Source organism: Oryctolagus cuniculus, chromosome X, assembly GCF_051225735.1.
Source record: "Oryctolagus cuniculus isolate XC-2025 breed Fujian yellow rabbit chromosome X, ASM5122573v1, whole genome shotgun sequence".
Taxonomy (NCBI): domain Eukaryota; kingdom Metazoa; phylum Chordata; class Mammalia; order Lagomorpha; family Leporidae; genus Oryctolagus; species Oryctolagus cuniculus.
In genome coordinates, this window is record NC_142888.1 from 85,119,934 (window position 1) to 85,141,359 (window position 21,426).

Consider the following 21,426-nt stretch of genomic DNA (forward strand, 5'->3'; position numbering starts at 1 on the left):
TCTAAAATGGGAGAACAGACAACATTATGACAAGAGGAAGAGATGAGTTTGAAGCCCATGGGGCTACTATTACTTAATGTCATCCTTTGTTAAAAATAGTCCATGACAATATGGAAATGTGTAAAGGCTGACCCTGGAAACTAGTGATAAAGTGGATATAGCCTGTGGGGAGGAAAATTTGTTTTCATAAATTATTTACTATCAAAAACAAAAAAATACAGGGAGGGGTCATTTGGATTTTCTTTGCCCTCTGCAGGCTTCCTCCTGGGCTATGAGTGCTTCTCCTTGTACAGAGGCAGTGGGGCCCAGGGTTTTAGGCTGCACTCCTTTCTGGAGCCCACGATGTTTACATTATTTTCTGGGCTGCAAACGTGCAATACTTGTCCAGGCAGAAAAACAACTGAATGTGGAAGGGAAGGGAAGCTATACATGTGAGAGGAGCAAAGAAATTGATCAAGGGGCCCTAAGGAGCTTTCATGGAGAGAGGTGGCCCCACCACAATGGCAAGGCTGAGAGGTCAGCATAATCCAAGGGGATCCAATTGTTAAGGGTCAGGATAAGGCTAATAGGACTTATTAGGCCAACAGGACTCCGTTAGCCAGCAGGAGGTAAACTGGGACCTCGTGGGACCTATGGGGCAAAGCTAAAGGAACCAAGATTATTGACCTAGAAGAAGTTTAATGGTGGAATGGAAGGTGGCAGGGGTTGGGGAGGGGAGAGAGATCGATCTTTAAGTACAAGTCACAACACAGAAATGGTGACTCGTTGTTTCCCAACCACCCCAGGAACACAACAAGAGGAAACAGGCCTCACTGTAGCATGAAGAATTGAGATTAGATAGCAGAAAGAACTTCCTGACTACAAACAGTCAGAGAAGCTAGATGAAATTACCAAGGGATGTTATATGTAATTTACAAATATGGGGAAGGTGATGACAGTAGTGATAAAGAAATGGATAAAAGTGTGAGCAGGCTGGCTTTATAAGGCCTGTGGATGGAAGGGGACAAACAGGGGTGAAAGCACAGAGGTCAGGGGTAGGTGCTTATAAGAATGAGAAAAGTTGGCTGGCGCCGCGGCTCACTAGGCTAATCTTCTGCCTGCGACGCCTGCACCCAGGGTTCTAGTCCTGGTCGGGGTGCCAGATTCTGTTCTGGTTGCTCCTCTTCCAGTCCAGCTCTCTGCTGTGGCTCGGGAGTGCAGTGGAGGATGGCCCAAGTGCTTGGGCCCTGCACCCGCATGGGAGACCAGGAGGAAGCACCTGGCTCCTGGCTCTGGATCAGTGCAGCGCGCTGGCCGAAGCGGCCATGGTGGGGGAGGATGAACCAACAGAAGGAAGACCTTTCTCTCAGTCTCTCTCTCTCACTGCCTAACTCTGCCTGTCAAAAAAGAAAAAAAAAAGAAAAGTGGCTGTTTTTTCATGAAAATATTTTTGTAATGAAAATGTCAATGAAATGGCAGGTAAACTCCGATTAAAACTAGCATATAATCATGATGTGGGGGGATGCACTAAGGAGCTGCTAGGGCCCCTTATAGCATTCTCAGTCTTGTCCTCTGACTAAATTAGTCTCACTGAAGCGCCCCATCCCGCTACACTCCAGCAGTTTGAGTAGCCTAGTAGCCTATGCTGAGGGCATTGGAGCCAGACTGCCCACCCCCAGGACTTGTGAAGGAGGACGATTTCTCCTTCATGCACACCATGAAGATTAGACATAGGGGATCCAAGAGCAAGCAACAAACCATGCAGGATCCCTGCTCTAGGGAACTTAGAATTCAGAAGTGGAGACAGATGCCAAATAATAGTTACACAAATAACGATGTCATTACAATTGATCATAATGAAGGCAAAGGACAAGGCAGCAAGAAGGGCACAGGCTACAGGGACTTCATCTGAGATCAGAAAATCTGCCAAAGAAAATTCACTCTGTTAAGATTTTGCAGCACTGCTTTTGCCCCGCTGCAAGTTATTCTTACCCAAAATCAGTAGCAAGGAAAGGCAAAATGAACCCAGTCACCCCCAATGCCCTAAGATGTAGATTTTGAAACTCCTCTGGTTCACTGAAAACCTGTCAGGTAGAAGTAAACACCCAAGGAAATTTTCTCACTGCCAAGATGAGGCAGCCTTGATTTAGGCAGAATGATTCTGCAAAGATCATAATGTCTATCAGCTGAAAATCTGGATCAGGAAGACTTTGAAGAGCTCATCACCTGTCAGATGAGTAGGATGGAGGTCAGTAAAGAGAATTAAAAAAAAAAAAAACACAATGCGCTGAAAATTACACTGGAAATTGGCCCCCAGAAATGGCCATGTCTCCAAAATGCTGGGTCCCCAGTCTCCTCTGTAAATGTGGAAGGCTTCAGTAGTATATTCTAGTACTAGCTGCAAGGTGTACCCAGGGCTGTTGAGCAGGGGCCTGCTGCTGGCAAGCCAGGATCCTAAGCAAGGCAGGGCTCCACTCTGCTCTTCACTGTCATTCTCTCAGAGGGTTAGGAGGTCTGGGCACTTGTGGGGAGCCGGAATGGGTTTCTGCACACTTGGTACACCCTAAAGGGGCTGGCAAGCAGCAGAGGACATGAGCCACCATGTGCTCCTGATAGACAACCATTGACTTTGGCAAGGGACAACCTCTGGACCTCAGTTTCCTTGTCTAGACATTGGTGGCCATGTGGTTAGGAAAGTGAAGTGAAAAGCCACTCCTAGAAAGCACTGAGTGGCCCTTCATTATTATTAGGCCAAGTCGTATGTGGATCCTGCACAAAACCTTATCTGGATATCTGGACTGCCTTGCGGCCCCCCGCTGACTAAATCCCCCCCCCTTACGCTGTCCATCATGTACCCTCTCCTACCCAGAGCCCGCTGACACCTGACACCTGAAGTGCAGGCCAGCAAGCTTTTTTGCTGTTAAGGCTTACTCTCTCAACCTTCTTCAATCACACTCAGGAATAAGAGTAGCTGAGAGCTCTTCTGGTTTCCCTGCCGAGGGCTGAGCTGCTCCGACCTTTGAAATGTTTACTGAATATCAGAACCTACAGAAGTTCTGAGGTGCCCTAGTGGCATGGCTACCAAATAGGGGAGGATTTCATTGGGCCATGGGCCTGGAAAGTGCCTCTTCAAGACCCTGTGCTTCCTTCTCAGGGTTGGTGGCTGACACATTCTTCCTTCACATGTGCCTTAGACACAGACGCAGAAGCTCAGGAGAACTTTTGCGGCTGTCCACTCTGACCTCTCCCATTCCAAATGAGGAAACTGAGGCCCAAAGGAGGGTGGGTACCTGCCCCAAACAAAGCAGCCAATTAGTGATCAGCTGGAAAGAAAAACCGGGTCTCCTGATTCTCTAATCCAATGGGCTTCCGACTTCTCGTCTCTAGACGGCTGTGCACATCCCATCCCAGTAGGTACACAACATCTCCATGCCAGGAGACCAGCTTTAGACCCACCTGATGCCAAAAACGGTGTTTTCTTATTTGATTTTATTTAATGGAATTGACCAGTGGTTTGGGTGTTATGAAGCCCTGGTCCTGGAATCCTGCTTCGGCTCAGGCCGGGGCTGCATGCCACAGCCACAGTCATGCAAGGGGGACAGAAAGGCCTGCTGTTCAGATTGGAAAAGAAATCCATTGCTGAAACATTGGTCTTTTTGAAAGTTCCAACCACAGGGGCTGGCTGGCAGAGCCGCCGTCTGGGCTCCCCCGGAGGATCCGGCCCTCCCCTTCAGTCTGGGAGTTAGTTTAGGAAGCTGGCCCGGCCTCGGCAGAGGATCCCGAGGGCAGCACTTGCCCCAGGAGCTGCAGCCTTCCCTCTGAGCCTGAGAGCCCCGAAGGCACAGAGGGCCGGGAACTTCCTCCCTCCTCCTCCACAGCTGAGCCAGCCCAGGCTGGCCCCGAGGCTCCCTGAGCACATTTTCTTGCGAGCCTGGGAAAAAGTTTCCAGTTGCTCCCGCCCTAGCCCTGCAGCTACAGAGAGAAAATGAAATAGAGAGCCAGAGCAAGAGCGAGAGCAAAACCGAGACAGAGCCCTCAAGTGAGAAAGAAGAGGGAGCTGACCCAGGCCAGGCAATCAAAGCCTTCCCTGCGCAGCAGCAAGATGAAGGTGGAAAGACCGGAGGAACCTCAGCTCATGGAAGAGCCCCAGCTCGGGGAGGATCCAGAGCTCGAGCAGGAGGCACAATTCCTGGAGGAGCTACAGCTCGAAGTGGTAGAAAGTGGATCAGAATTGGATCCAGAAGATCTGAGTTTGAGTCCAGACTTTCCTACCAATCTGATGCTTGAGCTTGAGTAAGTAAACTCCCTGCCCTTCCGTGGGCTGCTTTCCCCATTTACATAATGCAGCAGGGGGGAGACAAGAGGGTCTCCAGGGTCTTTTTCAACTCAGATATTATAAAATCTTGATGTGTGGGATAAGATGCATAGAAACCTGAATAATTTGTTGAACCTCTGAATGTCAGAAAGATGCTGTGGGGCAAAGAAGGTTCACATAAACAAGCAAAAATAAAAAGAATGAGAAAGTGGTAAACATGTAAGAGTCAAAACCACAAGGGGAGGTTTAGGCTGGTTTAGGTTAGATTTTCAAAACTCAAAAGTGAAAGGCTTGGAATATGCTGTGTTTTGAGAACCAGGGGGATGTCATTAATGTACAACTGTTAATGGACCTCTCAACCAAATATCTCCCAGTGACTGATGTTATCGACCTCAAAATGCAGGTGCTGAATGCAGAATACATTTATTAAGTTCTTTGCAGAAATTTTCAATTGAATGGGGGGTGCAGGGTTGTGATGGTGATAGGGGGATGGGGGTGGATTTTCGGATGCTCACGTTGAGATAAAAATGACAGCCTAAGAAGAGAAACTGGACTGGCCCTGTGAATTAAAACCTGTTTTCTTGGTAAATCACCCCTCTTATCAGACCCACTGCCGTGTGACTCAATGCAGAACCCTTTGAGAATCTGATGGCCACTATATATAGCTACTGTCCCCCTAATAATGCACAAACTACCAAAATCTGGTGGGCTTGGGTGGGTTGGATGTTAATATTTAGTACATTAGACTGAGTTCAGATTCCTTCAACCTTGGTCGTCTCTCCTTGGGCTATGTGATGAGAGTCTATAAACCATAGCAGGTGACATTTCACTAACCAGAGAGCTCCTTACCAGGCCAGACATGATATCTTGGGGCTCCCTATTTTGCAGATCATCTACAGTGTCGTCTGCCAACTTCACACCCACCAGCATCTCCACTGCTGAGGAAACTGCAGTGGGGACAAGAGGAACCTCTCTCTACCTGTCCAGACACCTGCCTGTGGTCCTAGCACCCTGGTACCATCCAGTTTGCTCCCGTGATGCTAGCCCCCCTTCTTCTTGGCTCAGTTCACTTCTTCAACAATAACTTTTTGTGGCCACTCAATTGATACTAATCAATTATAGATTCCTAAGATTGGAAAGAATCTTGAAATTTCTATAGAACGATGGTTTTTCAAAGAATGCTGCTTGATACAGGGCCCTTAGGGTCTTCCTTGGCCTTAGGGTTGAGGATGGAAGAGGAATAAAAGGGAGGGAAGTCTAGGGGAGGGGTGGAGAGGCAAAGGTGGAGGTGTATTTGAGTGAAATAAGGGGAAAACATTTGTAGGCCAAAAAGAAAAAGGTGGGAATAGATTGTGTCACTGCCCTAACCCAAGTGAAGTTAAGATAGTGTCACTGCCCTGACCCAAGTGAAGTTAAATCTTAAACAAGGTCACAAATAAGACTCTCCATGTGTCTTTCAAAGATTGTAGGATTTTTGATCCTCACCTGGCTTGCTTTTCCTCACCAGAGGGTTTTCAGGCTGGGCTCCACTGAACTAGAAGGTCTCACTTTGTGGGTGGTAGATGTTCAAGGCCACTGGGAGCCCTGGGAGTCAGGTGAGTGGATCTCTTGACCTCAGCCCAGCCTCTCTCCAAACAGTTCCACTCCTCTAAGAAGGACTTCGTGTCCAGAGACACAGAGCGCTTCCAGGCTAGATTAGGTGATAGGGGTAGGGATGGAGGATGATTATCTGTTTAACAACAACCAAGAAAGATGTAAGCCACTGAGGGACTTGTCTCTGGCCAAACACACATCTCTTCTAAAGTGTCCCCAGGGGGTGGACGTGCTGCCTCAGCTTGACGGCATCCAGCACAGGCTAGTTCCCGTATTGGTCAGCCCTGATTGTCGGGCCATCTGCTGAGTCAAACAGCTCTGCGTGGATCTTTCTTGCCTGCAGAATGCTTTGGCCCCTCCTCTCATGTTCCCCATGCAGTCCTCCGTTGTTTCCTGACCACCGGGAAAGCAGGCACGGGGAGAGGAGGTGTCAAGGAAGACAGGGTTTCCAGCTAGGGCCACCATGTGCTTCATAGGGACGGTGTCAGCAGTGGGCCAACAGACAGGCTACTGATGTGGGCTTGGGGCACTCCAGCTGATGCAGCCCCTGGGGCCAAGGCAGAGGAAGTCTATTCCGCAGAGGACACTGGCCGAGTTAAGTGAAGTCTAGTGTGGAATTCTGGGCAAGGGAAATAGCTCGAGGGAAGGAACACTTGACCGGGAATAAGTGGCCCTGTGTTCTGCTGCAAACTCCAGCCTTGGCTGGGGCTGTCACCTGAAAGGAGAAAAATCCTAACGGCCAGGGCTCTGGCCCTGAGAGGAAGGAGGGAAGGAGCCAGGCTCAGGAGGGCATCTTGGCCATTTGGAGCAGTCTAAAGCCCTGCCGGCTTTACATTGGAGAAGGAAATAAAGCCGTGCTTGTTGGCGGTGGGGACCATCTGCGTGCACTATACAGAGAGCACTGTTTCCCCAAGTGTGGTAAACATACGCTCGTGGTGTGCAAGATGATTTTAGGTGCTATGTGAACTAACTTTGTTTTTTCTATTTTTATACCTATATATTTATTTAACACGTATTAGAGGAAAATGTGGCTAGCACATATACCCTATGGTTGCAAAAATATTATTTGTAAGGATGAGGCATTTTCAAAAGGTGAATCTGCTTAGAATTAACTTAGAGAAAAGAGCTTGACAATGGTAGACAAATAACTAGTGTCAGGGACTTGCAGCTACACTGTGTGTACTAACAGAGATGAAGCAAGAGGAGCGGGAGAATGGGTAACAGGAGCCATTACAGTGTGGTTTGAGATTGCCTTTTCCATGTGCACCTAGTTTGAAGTCCCCCTCTGACAGCCTATTCCAAGTGCAAGCACAACTGGCTATTTTTATATCTCGGGTGTCCTTCTCTGCCCTATGACACTCAACACTCCAGATTAGCAGGAGGCCTTTCCCTTGGTCGAGGGCATGGTCTCTACCATGCTCTGGCACACATGGGGAAATAGGCACCGGGGAGCTGATGGGGCTGTCCTCACCAGCCTCCATTGCTTTCTTAGCTGTGTTCACCAGGGCATATTCCACTCAAATTTAAGGAGGTGTTTCTGGGAAGCAAGTCAAGAGATCACAATCCTCTGAGTGCCTAAAGCCACAGTTGAAGGATAGGAAATAGGTCCCTATGGCAATTTCTCATGGATTTGTGCTGATTTCCAGACAGAATGAGACAAGATGTGTTGGGAAATGTGTACAAAATGAAACTGTACAAGAAGGTTCTCAATTCTGCCAGGAGTTTGTGATAGATCCTGTGTAAATAAATTTGGCCCAGCTGGGTATTGTAGCCCAGTGATTGAGCCACCACATCCCATCCCATATTGGAGTGCCTTAGTTCGAGTCCTGACTCTGTTTCCAATCCAGCTTCCTGCTAATGCACACCCTGGGAAACAGTTCAAGTACTTGGGTCCCTGTGAGACCCAGATGGAGTTCTGGGCTCCTGACTGCAGCTTGATCCAGTCCTGACTGTTGATTGGGGATTAGTTTAAAAGAAAGTAAGTTTGAGTTTGATCTATTTCCTCCTTCCATTGTCCTGCGATATAAAACATGAATGCTATTCTTGTTTCCTCTCAGAGCTCACCGTGGGGATTATGAAGGTGGGAGAAGCAGAAAGGTGATGAAGGTTACAGGTCTGGGTTCCTGCCTTCTCCCTGGGTTGTACCTTTAGAGCCTCATGTGTCTTTCCTATGTTGTCCAATCCCTTAAATTGTCTTTAGCTAAAGGCTCAAGCAGAGACAGCTGATCCTCACACACCTCTAAGAAAGGAAATACCATGGTGTCCTATGTTCATACATTCCAGAGATTAACAACCTCTGAGACTGTTTTTCCTAATTCTGTCCTCCAGCTTTCCTGTATACTACTTAACATGGCTAAATGGTAGCTGTCATCTCCCTTGTCAACTTCTTTTCCAAATTAGCTAAATCAGTTTTAAAAAAACCTAAACCAGTTTGTATTTCCCCATCTTTTAGATATTTTTCATATTCTCCACCAGTGGTTTCATTTTGTCCTCTGTAACAGCTGAGATTGTAGCACAAACACCTTTGCCTTTAGCCATTCATCCCAATTCCACTTCTGATCAGTGACACATACATGTAAGATGGCAGGTTAGGAAAGGAGCAGAATTAACTGGACTTAAGAGGACCCAGTTGCCTGTCCTAATCCCCTGAGCTGACTGTCCCGCAGGACACTGGAGCTGTGTAGGGTTTCATTAGTGGCTGACGACCATGGGATAGAGAAGGAAGATGACCTCAGAGTTCCTGCATGCTTCTTTCCTATTTAGAGTACCCAGGATCATACTCAATTCTTAATGATATCAAGTTGTGGGCTAGCAATTCATTGTAACCTCTGCCTTTAGCTGCCTACCCATGCAATCCCATTCTCTTATTTGAGAAGAGTCACATTTTTATTTTCCCTGTATTCATCAGCCACTTCAAGGATTATCCATAGCAATATATACATAGTGTGTCCCTCTGACACACTTACCTTCTAGCTAGTTTCTGGGAACCTAAGCGTGCAGGGTCATTGTGACACTGGTCTGAGTATAAATAAAGAAGATTCTTGCAAAAATAAATTACCTACTCACATATGGATTCCAAATCTAAGCATGGTTGATTTTCTCATGGCTGAGGTAACATATATGGTATGGATAATACAAAAATAAAGATAATACAGGGGAAACATCATGTATAGCTAGCTTTAGCTAAAGGCTTTAGCTTTAAGATTGCACTATGGGTCTAATTTGTTTTCAGTAGTTCTGCCTTTCTTATTATTTGAGCTGATATGAAAATGAGTTTGCATCCCTGGAGTATATAGAAACTGGGAGTATATAGAATCTGGCAGAGGGAGAAGCTAACCCAACACCAAGCATTGCCACCCATATTTCACAAAGTGGGTAAGCTACTTGGGAGTTGATTTCCCAGCATACAGAAGTCATTTCTGTGTGTCTTTAGAATGTGTCATATGGTTGTTTATTATGTGGGTTTGTCCAGGAAGGTTTAAGGGGTCTGCCCACTGGTACCTAGTTTGACTTGGGCATGCAGAGCCAAGGAGTTCCCAGGAAATCAATAGTTCCCTTCTGCCTCCTCACCTCAACCCCCGTGGCTACGCCTGGTCTGATCATCTGACCTGTGTGTCTAAAAGAGGTGGTGCAATTCCTCTGAGGAAAATCACGTCTGAGACAGGAAGGGGCACAGCAACCTCTTCAGTCAAGGATTTATGTATCTGTCACAGGAGGGAAGTGTGAGCTGAGAAATGACTCCCAGAAGTGCTAGAATTGGAAGAAGCAGCACTGCTACCTCTCACAGTCAGTACTGTATTCATTGGGAATCTATACTCCCTCAAGAGGCTGGCATCCTGGCCCTTCCTCCCTTCCTCCCTTCCTCGAATCCGTCCTCACTCCCTCTCCCTCCTCTCTGGCTCAGCACACCCTTGAGAAAGCAGAGCAGAGCTGGCCAGGTGCACCATGCCCGCAGCCAAGCATTAGGTGAACGAAGAGAGGGGGCTTGTGTTGCTTTGTGTCCAGCAATCAGAGGCCAAGGGAACAGGCCCCAGACCTTTGAGCCAGCCACAGTGGGCTCCATAGTTAATGCTATTTTGCCATGGCTGGCACCAGTGACAACCTGGACGGATAGGGTTCCTTAGGTCCTTGCAGCCCACAGAGACCAGCCAGCTCCCTCAGCTGGGCTCTGTCTAGTTCTAATTATTGCTGTCTTTGTGAATGGATTTTTGCATTTTTGCCTGCCTTATGTTATCATGGCTGTTGGCCCTCTGCTGAGCCTGGGACTGAGTCTTTGCTCCCTGTCCCTTCCCCTACTGTGAGGCTGCCAGACTGGCTCCCTTGGCAACCCCATTAGCTTCCAGCGGTGTCTCTGGGGAATCTAAGCTGGGCAGCAGCACTCCTTCTTCGGGCTGTCATCCCTCCAGATGGCTTCTAACCTCTCCAGTGCATACAGATCCCAGATGAAAAGTTGAATCTAGCTGTCTTTGGGGCACCAACTCTGCTCAAGTCTGTGCCAGGCACTAGTGGAGCCAGGCTAGGAGAAAGCCCAGGCCTCCAGCACAGCTCTTTATACATCTAGATCCTGTTCTGTGTCTCCAGGACAGGGGTTTGGCCATGGGGGAAAATGCCCCTTTACAACTAAGAACTAATGGTTGTTTTCACAGCACCTCTTCTCAGGAAGCAAGAAGTGGGCCATTGGTACAGGTATTTGGTAAAGTAGTTAAGGCGCTACTTTGGATTCCTACGTCTCACATCTGAGTGCCTGGGTTCATGCCTGGGCTCCATTTCCCTCTGACTCCAGCATCCTGCAGATGCACACCCTGGGAGGTAGCAGGTGATGGCTCAGGTACTTGGGTCCCTGCCATCCACCTAAGGAGATCTGGATGAAGTTCCAGGTTCCTAGGTTTGGCCCAGCCCAGCCTGGGCTGTTGCAGGCATTTGGGGAGTGAATCAGCAGATGGAAGATTTCTCTGTGTCTGCCTGTCTCTGTCTCTCAGATAAATGAAAATAAAAATTATAAAAAGAAAGAAATGAGCCATGCCAGGCCTTAAAGTTTAATAGGGAAAGTGAATGCCATCCAGGCTCCAGACTGAGTCCCTCCTCACCAGCATATGATCCCTGCATAAAGTGGGAGGAGATGAATATGAATTCTGGGGAAATGCCTCAGTCTGGAGAGATTTTATCTCTGTTGCAAACCTAGTTGTCAAGTCAGAACCACTTTCAGTTGGAGTAGAGGAAGTAGGCCCAGCCCTCAGAAAATGGTGAAGTGGGTAGAACTTATTTTTGACATTCTCTTCTCTCTCCTGGTCTCCCTTCTTCCCCATTCTTCCCTCTAGCACAAACCCCTTCAAACTACCCACAGCTGCTCAGGGCTCTCAACTATAGGATAATACTTCCTGTTCCAGAAGTTTCCTGTTTCCTGGCCTCCTAACCAAAGCCTTCAGGACCTTGCTTTCTGCTAATGCTAATGTGATACAATGAGTACAGTTAAGGTGTAAATAGCTGATAGTAGCTGAATGTGCTCTCCCCCTCCAAGTCCCAATTGTATTTAAACCTGAACCTTCAAAAGGAGTAAACAAAAGAACTGCAGGCACTGCTGAGGGCTAGAGGAGCTGAGCTTTTTGGGCCTGGTTCCTGTGACCTTTATCCCCTCAAGTCATACTATACAGGCAGCCACCCTCTCCATTTATGTGGAAGGCTAGCCTGGCATCCCATGGCTGATTTTAGCAGAGGGACCTGGGAACATCCTGGCTAGGTGACGCCCCCTGCTTGGCCTCTGGTCCCTCCCCCTGACCAGCCAGGCAGGCACTCATGGAAGATACCCAGGAAGAAAGTGGAAATCCTCCCTCGTGCGTGTGTACCTGGCTCCGGTGACTCCAAGTATCTGAGAACACAAGAGTGAGGCAATTACTTGTAATAGCAAAACCATTCTTGCTTGAAGGGAGGAGCTCTCAGCACTTACAGAGCAAGGGTTACAGTCCTTCTGAAGGGCCTGTTGCAAAGCTATTTTTGGCTCGTTTGCTCTTCTTTCCTCCTTGAGTTCTATTCCCTTCTAGGCCCCTCAGGAGTCTCTCTCTCCACCTCCTTCCCTGTGTCTGCGCTCGCACAGCTTACGCAGGGGAAGTAACCCCTAGCCAAGTGATTCTGTCATCCAACTCATTTTCCAAGATGGTCCCTCTGCTCCCTTACAAAAGAGCAGGGACAAAGACTGTCTGGGCTCACATAACAACCTCTTCCCCTCCGCCCAAGCACACCGGAATTCCAAACGCTCTCGTTTCCTTCAAGCACAAATGACTTTTGCTGCTGATCCTCTGCTCTGGGTTACCCATTTCCTGCTCAGCCCTGGCACAGCACACGTGTCTCTGTAGCAGCTACCTCAGGGTAATTTGAGAAGCAGCTCTAGGCCACCACATGTGGAAAAAGAATCAGGGGGAAGACACATGTGGAATAAGAATCTCCTAGACAGAGAGATGCTGGGCTTTTGTAAATAGCTTTAATAATGTAGAAATGCCAGCACTGGATGTTTCTAGAATGCCAGCATAATTTAGTCTTAAGTGATTTTTAAATTATTATTATGTCTTCCCAGTTTCAGCGACTATAACAAAGTTCCTGACACTGTTCCATAGGCCTCAGGCAGTTAGCTGCCACCCGTCTCCTGGCTGTGTGCGTCTGAGGCACTCGTGCCCCTATCCAGCTTGGAGCCTCCAACTTGTTCCTGCAGTATCTGATCAGTTTCTGCTTAGTCAGTCAGATGTGTCCTGCTGCTGAGCCTGTTTGGGTGGGGAGGATGGGAAAATGGGACAAGTGCTCCGTGAGAGAGCTGTTCTCAGTCCCCCTCACAGCTCCCCAGCTCTCTCTCCTTGTTCTGTGTCTCCAATTTCTGGGCACCAATCCCAGGCAGGCCCAATCTCCAACCTGTAATGCTGGGTCTGCAGTTTTGCTCACCATACTCGCTTGGCCACCTTGCCTGCCACTTCCACCATTCCTGTGCTCAACCCTTGGGGTGGTGGCAGGTTTCTACCTGCCTAGCCACTGAGCCCACCTAAGGATGCCTAGCCAATTCCTTTTGGCTTTTTCCTTCTTGTTGTGCCAGGAATGCTCATTCATGGTGGAGCCCCAGGTTGGCTGTCCCCTCAAAGCTAAGTGAGAAAGCAGGAGGAGTGCTCACACTCACTTGTCCATGCTTTTGTTTTACCAATTTATGCGTCTATCTCTATCTCTATTTTAAATTATTTATTTGAAAAGCAGAGAGACAAAGACAGAAAGGGGTCCTCTTCACCGGTTCATTCTCTCAAATACCTACAACAGCTAAGACTGGACCAGGCCAGTGCCAGGGTCCCAGAACTCAATCTGGGTCTCACAACTGAGTGGCTTAGAACCCCATTTCTTGAGCCATCATGATATCCCTCCCAGGGTGCACATGAGCAGGAAGCTGGAATCAGAAATGGAGCAAGGACTGGAACTCAGGTACTCTGATATGGGATGCAGATGTCCCAGTGTTTTAACCACTGTGCCAAATACAGCCCTTGGATGTACATTTTTAACTGGCCCCCATAGTCCATTGCCAAAGCTGTAATCCCATTCTAGAGCAACTGAGAGTGCAGGCCTGGGACCCTATATAAAGCTATGAGTAGATGATAGGTGTTGCATCCAACTGTGTCTGCCTTCTCTGTACCATGCGCCCCAGCTGCTCTAGTGCTCATTGTAAGAACACCAGGTGCTAGGCAAGGGTCCTGCTCTACATTCCAAATTGACCAGTGTCCTCCTTTGAAACCCTAGGGTTCCACTGGAGTGATCTCCAGGGCAAGTGGGAGGCCCAGTGAGTGGGACCCCATGCCCTTCCCACAACACACATCAACTTGAGGAGCTCTGTTTTCATCTGCCATATAGTTTGGGTTTTCCAAATGAGATTCTGTTTGAAAGAAAGGATCTGCTATTTTGTTAAAAATTCCTACTTTTTTTCTCTCCTTGTCCTCTTCCCTCTGGCTCTGAACTCTGCTCGTGGACAGTGTGTGTGTGGGGGTAACAATAATCAAACACTGATCCCTACTGATGTTTTGACTGGCTCCAGGCTGGCTGACAATGTCAGTGCCTTCACCCAGCAAAGATGGCGAGGAGAGCAGGCAGGTTGGCAACTCTGCTTCTCACTCATGTGGCTGTGTCTCCACCCATCATTAATAATAATCCTTCTCATTTGCATAGTACTTGACCATTTCCAAAGAACTTTCACAGACTTTATCTTATTTGATCCTCTCAAAAGCCTATGAAGGCGGCCAGAGCATGGGCCATTATTTACATTTTACAGACTTGGGAGACTCTTGAGACCATTTAATCACTGGCCTCTCTGAAGAGCTTACTAAAGGGAACTAGTCAATGTATGCTGAAGAGCTGGTTAAAAGGAACAAGAGTTGGAAAAATGATTGACAGACGAGAGAGATGAAGCTGGAGGAAGGAAGGGCCCACAGTGCCCCAAATCTACCAGCTCATTTCAAAACCAGTAGGAACTTTGGGAAGGGAACTTTTTCCCTTCTCCATGACAGTGGCTGCTGGGGCTCCTGCACTTGTCTCAATTCCCACTCCACAAACCTAATCTTGTCACACACCTCTCATGTGGCTCATGGAGCAGAATTTCAAGTCCTAAACTGGAAAGGCTCATAGAGATCATTTAGTCCAGTCCCTCATTTTTTAGAAGATGAAACAGAAGCCCAGAGATAGGAAAAGTCGTGCCCAAGGTCGCACAGAAAAACAGGCAGAGATGACTTGAAACCTCTGTCTCCTGACTTGCAGTCCAGAGAGTTTTCCGCTATAACACACTGCTGTCCTTCTCCTCCGCCCCTGTGTGTGTGTGTGTGCATGTGTGTGTAGGGGTGTGGAGAAGGCCCATGGGCAGCTCCCAGAATGCCTGTCTGGTGAACTGCTGTGGCCTGGACCTTGTACCCATATGCAATGGCTAGGGGTTAAAGACATTTATAGGGCCTGAGGTATGATAGGGTGTGAGAAAGACAGGGTTCAAGGTTTCTCTCCCAAGGGGATTCATCCATATAAACTGCTCCAGGTAATTAAGATCCCAAAAGAATTGGCAGCTGCTTGCTGAACAAATTAGACTCTGCCTTTATGGGCATGTTCTGTGCTCGAGATCAGAGGGCCCTCCCTGATGTTTGGTTCATTAGTCATTGTTCCCTGTCAGAGCAAGCACTCAGAAAATTGGATGTCTGGCAACAGCCTGTATTCAGAAATTCAATAGCAGGAGCAGCAATGGCAGCAGCCGAGTGTCTGGGACAGTGCTCCATGCACAGTAGGTGCTTGCAAAATGCTTGTTAGCTAACTAATGAACTAAGTAAAGAAAGCCTTTAGTCCTCTGTGCTATTCAGAATGAAACAGTGTCAATAACAGATCTGATTGCATTTCAGCCGAGCTACATTTGAACTTTTTAATGGGCGAACTGGCGGGACTTGGGTAAAAACTCAGTGCAGGCTGGGATTTCTATACAGACTGCACTGTTTAGGTCCCAGAGCCCACCACCTAGATGTCGCACCACATTCTGCTTAGACTCATTGCTCCCTCTCTGCTTGCCTGGGACTTCCTTCTAGTGGAATCCAGAAGCCTTTCCCCCAGTTCTAGGCTTCTTTGGCCAGAACAGAATAAACCTGGCAGGGGATAAGAGGAGGTCCCAGGGCATGTGTGATGAGGGGGAAGTGCACAAGCTCCAAGAAGACATACAGGGCGAGCGGGCTTTAAAATTAACTTTTCCTTCTTTACTGTCTTGCTACAGGCTGGGCCTGCCAGGTTAATTTGGACAGGCACTTTCATATTGTTCTTAAATGTCAGGAAAAGATTTTTGTTTTTGTTTTGTTTTGTTTCTTATACTAAATGTTCTTAGTTCAAAATACCCAGGATTCCTTGCAAAGGTCAACTAGCATAGCAGGACTAAGAGAATCTTAGACGCTTTTGGCAGTCATTAAAGGTTACCACTGGTGTCTTGTCTATAGGCCAAGGGAGTGAACTCTGTGAGGGATTCAAATGTCCTTGGTAGACTTTTCCACCATGCTAAGAACCATTAAAAAGAGGACTTCTCACGGCTGGTGTTGGTGGTGTAGCATGTTAAGCCACTGCCTGCAATGCCAGCATCCATGTGAGTACCGCTTCAGTCTCTGCTGCTCTATTTCCAATCCAGCTCCCTGTTATATGTCTGGGAAAGCAGCAGAGAATGGTCCAAGCATTTAGGCCCCGCACCAATGTGGGAGAACCAGATGAAGCTCCTGGCTTCGGCATGGCCTGGCAAAGCCCTGACCATTGTAGCCATTTGGGGAGTGAACCAGCAGATGGAAGAATTCTCTCTCTCTCTTTCTCTCTCTTCAAATTCGTTGACCCTTAGTATTTTCAAACTTCTGTTAAGTTTATCTAATGAATTTTTATTATTTCTGATTTTGACTTTCAAATTCTAAAATGTCCACTTAATTTTTAATAGATTATGTTTCTTCACTGAAATTCTCCAACTGTTTACTCGTTTTGACAATCTTTTCCTCTAAGACTTTGAGCATGTTTACAATGGCTGTTTTAAAGTTCTTTTCTGCTAATTTCATGATTTAGGTCATCTAAAATTCATTTTCCACTGAATTCTTTTTTCTTCTTGATTACAAAGGAAATTTTTATGTTTCTCTGAAGATCTCATAATTTAAGAAAAAATTTTGGGGCCAGCATTCTCGCACAGCAGGTTGTCTGTCTGCCTACAGTGCCGGCAGCCCATATGGGCGCCAATTTAAGACCCAGCTATTCTGCTTCCGATCCAGCTCCCTGCTAATGTGCCTGCAAAGGCAGTAGAAGATGACCCAAGTACTTGGGCCCCTGTCACCAATGTGGAAGACCCAGAAGAAGCTCCTGGCTCTTGGCTTTGGCCTGGCCCAGCTCCAGCCATTGAAGCCATTTGGGGAGTGAACCAGCCGATGGAAGGTGTCTTTCTCTCTCTCTCTCTCTCTCTCTGTATGTGTGTGTGTGTGTGCGTGTGTGTGTGTGATTGTGTGCGTGTATATATGTTTGTCTGGTTGAGGATGTATATGAAAGCTGGACTATTCTCATATCTTCAGCCTGCCTAGGAGAGCCATCTTGCCCCCTCTTCCCTTTTCTGCACTCCCAGACCTCAAGTTCTCTGTGTCTACTTCCTCCTTTATAGGGACATATTTTCTACTATGTACCCACCCCTCTTTTTCTATTTCCATTATTTCTTTTTAAAAAATATTTATTTATTTGAAATGCAGAGTTACAAAGAGGCAGAGAGAGAGAGAGAGAGAGAGAGGTTTTCCATTTGATGGTTCCCTCCCTAGATGGCCGCAATGGCCGGAGCTGCGCCGAACCGAAGTCAGGAGCCTGGAGCCTCTTCCAGGTCTCCCACACGGGTGCAGGGGCCCAAGGACTTGGTCCATCTTCTACTGCTTTCCCAGGCCATAGCAGAGAGCTGGATCGAAAGTGGAACTGCCGGGTCTCAAACCCATATGGGATGCTGGCACTGCCGCGGCAGCGGCTTTACACTATGCCACAGCACCGGCCCCTATTTCCATGATTTGAATCACCCCACATCACCCTACCACAACCTCTTCTCCCAGGATGCCTGTAGTCTCTTTCAACAAAATGAGGATGACTCCACTGGTGAGAACAGCACTCAATGATTGGGAAACAATCTCCAAGCCAATGAAATGTCTGCTTAAAGATTGTTCTTGGATCAATGGGAATCCTGCGGGTCACCCTTGGACAGATTAACATTGTCAAGAAATGTAATATAGATATTCAATCCTAGAATTTTGGTGAATTCGTTAAAGCCTTGTTTTTAGTTCTATTTGGATGGAAAATCATTTATTATCTTTTGTCTGACCCTGTGCCTCCAAGAGAACTCTTATTCTGTGAAAATAAGGGCTGAGGTAGGCAATTCACACATACTTGTGAAATCTAAGCAGATTATCTCACCAGTGGCTATAACTGTAATAAACTAAAGTGACCTCTGTTTAAACAAAAAGATGTTTGGAGCTGACAATTGAAGTGCAAACATGACCCTAATTAATGACTTGGTTATTAGTAATCTCTTTAGATGCATTAGCTAAATTCTCAGTCTTTAGCTATAACATGGGTCTCCAGGCTACCTTTATGTTTTTCCTATTAGAAATTAAAGATTTCTAGCTACTCAGTTTGTATAGCAGGAGAGAAGTAAAACCTAGAGACAGCTCTGGTGTGAAGATTATCTTGGGACAAGTATTCCTAAATACTCAGGGCTCTCATCTACCATCAGAACCATTCCACTTATATCTCCCCATAAGTAAACCTATAAACAAAGTACAGGTTAATATGCATTCATGAGCATCCATGGTATCTAATATCAAACGGTTTCCTACCAGTCATTCACTCTGGACATGAAGTACTCACACAGCTGAATTCAGGGAGACTGCCACTTCTGGTCAGGAACCTAGAAAGCAGCCTACAACCCTATTGTGAAGAGATGGATGAAACAAAGTAGAGGATGCTGGGAAATAGAATGTTCAGCTCCTGGGCTTCATGGTTGTTTGGTGTGAAGCACCCCATCCTGGTTCCAGCTGCTTATTTGTTATTTCATCAGGATGAGACAGGGAGGGGATGGTTAAGTCAACTGACGCTGGCTTGGGTGGCACTCCTTTCAAGAATGGCTCTTTCTTTGCTGCAGCGGATCCATCCAGCTGCAGGTTTCCGTCATCACTGGATTCTCTTGCAGATGAATTCAGAAATTATACTAGCCTCCCCAGTTGTTGTTACTGGGTTGAACAAGCACTATTGAGGCTATCCTCTTGATCATGGCTATAGGAGGGGGAAAGGGGAGGAAAAAAACACCAGAGGCCTATTTTACATCCTTCAGGCGCTTTGGGTCAAGTTGGGGAGATGGGATGCTTGTGAAAAAACTACTTGACAAAAATTATAAAGGTAAATTTCCACATATGCAGAATAATACAAACAAAAATGTTCTATAAAATGGCATTAGCTAGAATAAGTAGCAGTCACAACTCTCTGGAATCATGGTGCAGAACTTCCTGAGTAGAAAGTCAGGAGAACCTTGTTCTGTTACACATGTGCCATAGTCCTCAGCAAGAACAAGAAAGGAGGGGATTAGGACAGGTTCTACGGCGTGGATTTTTTTTAAAAGATTTATTTTATTTATTTGAAAGACAGAGTTACAGAGAGAGGTAGAGACAGAGAGTGAGGTCTCCCATCTGCTGGTTCACTCCAAATGGCTGCAGTGGCTGGAGCTGCACCAATCCGAAGCCAGGATCCAGGAGCTTCCTCCGGGTCTCCCATGTGGGTGCAGGGGCCCAAGGACTTGGGCCATCTTCTACTGCCTTCCCAGGCCACAGCAGAGAGCTGGATTGGAAGAGGAGCAGCCAGGACTAGAACCGGTGCCCATATGGGATGCCGGCGTTTCAGGCCAGGGCTTTAACCCGCTGCACCACAGCGCCAGCCCCTACAGTGTGGATTTAAATGTTGAAGGTAGTCAGCATGATTGTTGTCCATGTTGAGCTCTTTATTTTAATGGAGCCTCTCCCAGATAGCCAGAGCACCCTATCTCGGAAAACAGTGTATGTTATTTCCCCACTGGCCATAGGGAAGGGTTGGCAGCATGCAGTAGTGGAAGGTTGGCTTTGTCAGAGAGGACAGGACAGCAGTACTAGTCGCCTCAGCATTAGCCTCCATTCCATGGCATAAGCACTGACCTAGTTGATTTAATTTTGGCCTGAGCACCCAGGTTCAACCCTGTGGACTTTACCATCTACCTACAATTTGGCTGTAGAGCTTGTTCAAAATTCATAAAGTTCTCCATGGCTTACCACCTTCTCAAAGCTAATTTACATTCCCACCCATCACTTGCTTTGCTTTTATGTGCTCATTTAAGGCTAGACCTCAGCTGGAATATTACATCTGGGCTTGGAAGGAGCAAGGTGGTCTCTAAATCCCAAAGGAATGGTAAGAGCTACATACCTGGAGTTGTCCCCCACCTAACCAGTGGAAAAACTAGGGCTGGACCCCCCAGTAAGAATAGTATAGAAAAGGTCCAAACTCAGATCAGGCTTGACATTGAGCCCCAAATGTGCTACTCACATGGCCCAGCAGTGTTTCAAAGGCATGCCTATTGGCAAGCAAAGGAGTCTAGAAATTCCTGTCTCCCCACACCAGCATCCTGTCCCCAGCCTCAGCTCACCAGGCTGCACTGCCACTTCAACTCTGAAGCTGTGTCTATTGCTTCTGAGTCCTGAAATTCCTTCTTGGACTTCAGGTTGCTTGATCTTCTTCCAGCCATGGCTAGGACCCAGAAGCATTTGAGGAAGCACCCTGACTTCTAGAGCCATACTTCTAACCAGCAGAATTCTCTTCCCCACCCTGAGCCTCAGATTCTCTGCATGTAGGATGAAAGGGTTGGAGTAGATGATCCCTAAGGTGTTCTGGCTCCACTGCCTGTCCTGGGAGTCCAAGTGCCCTCCCCTTTTACACGAAGTAAACATTGCGTTGGGGCGGGAAGGGGACAAGGGACATTTGAGGACTTCCAGTTTGGAAGCTGGGGCAAAGTTCCCAGGCTGTGTTTGTTTTAGTGCCGTGTTTGCTTCTTCCCAACTGGCTCCTTCCACCGCTAAGGGCTGTTCTGGTTTGGGCCGTGGGTGCTCATGCTAGGGCGGTGCATCAAGGGCTCAACCATTCGTTGCCATCCTCGGAGCCTGGGCTGACAGGGGCAAGTTCTGTCACTTGTGCTTGGGCTCAGATGTCAGGCCCCTTCCCTTGGAAGCATTGCCGCTGACTCTGGGAAGTCACCTCAGAGCCACCCGTGGGTGGACAGGCAGACAGCACTGGGGCACTGACTGCTGGTGGGAACAGGCACTGTTCTTGGGGCTCCCAAGGAGTGGGAATTTCTCGGGGATGATGTGAAGAGCCCGCGCTGATCCCAGGGCAAGATCAGGTTCCCCTCAGGAATCTGGGAAACTCACAGGGAAGCCTTGTGGGGACTGATCAAAATGTGGGCCTGGGACATGTTGGCATTGGGCAGTCAGTGGGGCAAGGGGAGCAAGGGGCTCTGTGACCTTACACTCTGCTTTGATTCCTCCAAGGAACCTTGCAAGCATTCAAGTTCTGCTCCTCAGTTTACCGCAGTTGGGAGACATGTGAGAGCAGGATTCCAGAAAACCACAGAACCAGGAGTTGGAGAGCGGTCTTGTTGGTCTGTGTAATCACATGACACCGGACTCCCATTTCCCAGTCCTTTCGAGGGAAGCATTACTTAGCTAGAAGGAGACTAGGCGGGGAGAGCAGTGACGATGTGCCACACAGAAGGCAGTGTCAGCCACAACAAATAAGCACAGCCTCACACAAACACACACAGTCTCTCTCTCTCTCTCTCCCTCACACACACACACACACACACACACACACTTATTTGCATATATGTGCCTGTAAATATATGCCAAAGCTTCACTGCACACCCATTCCAAGTCCTCAAACAAGGCTCTGTAGCAGTGACTTTTTGTAGACACTAGTGGTCCAGTCCACCTCACCTGCTG

The 21,426-nt window shown here is 47.6% G+C and overlaps 1 protein-coding gene and 1 long non-coding RNA gene across 17 annotated transcripts in view; one reads left to right on the forward strand and one right to left on the reverse strand.

The window, feature by feature from the left end:
- TSC22D3 (TSC22 domain family member 3) overlaps window positions 1–21,426 on the forward strand; it is a 69,350-nt gene that overhangs the window by 16,391 nt on the left and 31,533 nt on the right. Inside the window, exon 1 of one of the 16 annotated variants that reach the window (XM_017349765.3) lies at window positions 3,527–4,272. The exons of the other annotated variants lie outside the window; for them this stretch is intronic. Coding sequence (XP_017205254.1) covers window positions 4,082–4,272 — 191 coding nt within the window. The 5' untranslated portion in view covers window positions 3,527–4,081. Of the gene's footprint in view, window positions 1–3,526; window positions 4,273–21,426 lie in introns of those variants that run through there. 16 annotated transcript variants of the gene reach the window in all.
- On the reverse strand, window positions 19,016–20,304 carry LOC149119690 (uncharacterized). The gene is made up of 2 exons (XR_016227606.1): window positions 20,079–20,304; window positions 19,016–19,243 (listed from the first exon to the last, which is right to left on the reverse strand). It is a non-coding gene; the product is annotated as an uncharacterized LOC149119690 (long non-coding RNA).